Here is a 1,237-nt window from a genome sequence, read left to right on the forward strand (position 1 = left end):
TACCACCTGTATGTTATTGACAAAATCACTCCAACGTTGCATTTTCAAATATTTGCCAAATCAGTTCTCGCACATAGCATTGATTTGGAAAAGATTGGCTGAAAATGAGGTCAATTTTTGAACCACTGGGATTCTCCAGTGGGGTGTTCATCACACTGAAGTGTGATTCACAGTGTGAGAAAAAACTGCCCAATCATTCCTATTCAATATCACACAAATCACACCGCAAATGGATCGAGCAAAGTATACCTGATGGAGCTCAAGCGCTTCATGGAGTTCTCGGGACGCACCGAGGAGCTCAACGACCCCAACTTCACTGAGACGAACTTGCTGGATGTGACCCCTGAGGACATCCGGCGCTATTTCAACCTTAAAGCCTTTGGAACTACTGCGCCAACGTCTGCTTCCCTTCCAACACATGCACGAGCAAACACCCTTAAATCTATGAAAAAGATGCTCAGCGCGTTCATGCCACGCCGCATGATTCCATGGGACGAAATCCGGCGAGAGGGCAACCCAACGCGATCTGTGGTTGTAAATGACGTCATCAAGTTGGTGATGAAATGTGAGGTGCAACGTCAGGGCGTCGAGTCAAAAGCCCGCAGGCCCATTGAGTTCACCGAGTTCATGAATGCATTAAAAGTCATACGACTATGCTCCGAATTTTCGGAATTGGATCGATACCGGCTTGGGAGCGTTATCACGTTGCAATGGCACCTGGTTGCACGAGTCGACGACATGATGAAACTCTGTTTGCGTGAGTTTTCATTCAACCCAAGTCACCAGCTTACCCTACTGTGTCAGATGCGGTGGTCAAAAAAAATTTCCGAGGACCGCGAAGCCCCTCATCAAATTGTCCTTGCATCCATGGACGATCGTTTATGCCCTTTGTTGAACCTGGCTGTGTACATGGATACGTTGGTGGACCCATTGGTTGGTGATTGCTTTTTGTATGGCAATGGAAATGATGGACACAGAATGGTTCACTCCCTACTTGGTGTGGCATTGGAGCATTGCGACTTCGTAAACTGGTGGCCGGAAACCTGGGAACCCACAGCATTCGAAAGGGAGCAGCAACATATTGTGCGAAATGTGGTGTTTCAAAAGACCACATTGAATTGCGTGGTCGATGGCGGGGTCAAAAGAAGCAAGTTGACACGTACATTAATATTGAACGATCATTTCCTGATGCTCAAGTTGCATCACGTTTATGTGGTCCAAATGGAGCGGCGAAATA

General features: G+C 47.1%; 1 protein-coding gene across 1 annotated transcript; it reads left to right on the forward strand.

Annotated features, from left to right (window-relative positions):
* Window positions 1-252: 252 nt before the first annotated feature.
* On the forward strand, window positions 253-933 carry H310_15342 (hypothetical protein; the record flags this gene model as incomplete). The annotated part of the gene is made up of 1 exon (XM_008883325.1): window positions 253-933. A coding segment is annotated over one exon (681 nt), but the record flags the coding sequence as incomplete, so codon positions are not given.
* Between the last annotated feature and the right edge of the window lie 304 nt (window positions 934-1,237).

This window comes from Aphanomyces invadans, assembly GCF_000520115.1.
Source record: "Aphanomyces invadans strain NJM9701 unplaced genomic scaffold supercont1.371, whole genome shotgun sequence".
Taxonomy (NCBI): Eukaryota; Oomycota; class Saprolegniomycetes; order Saprolegniales; family Verrucalvaceae; genus Aphanomyces; species Aphanomyces invadans.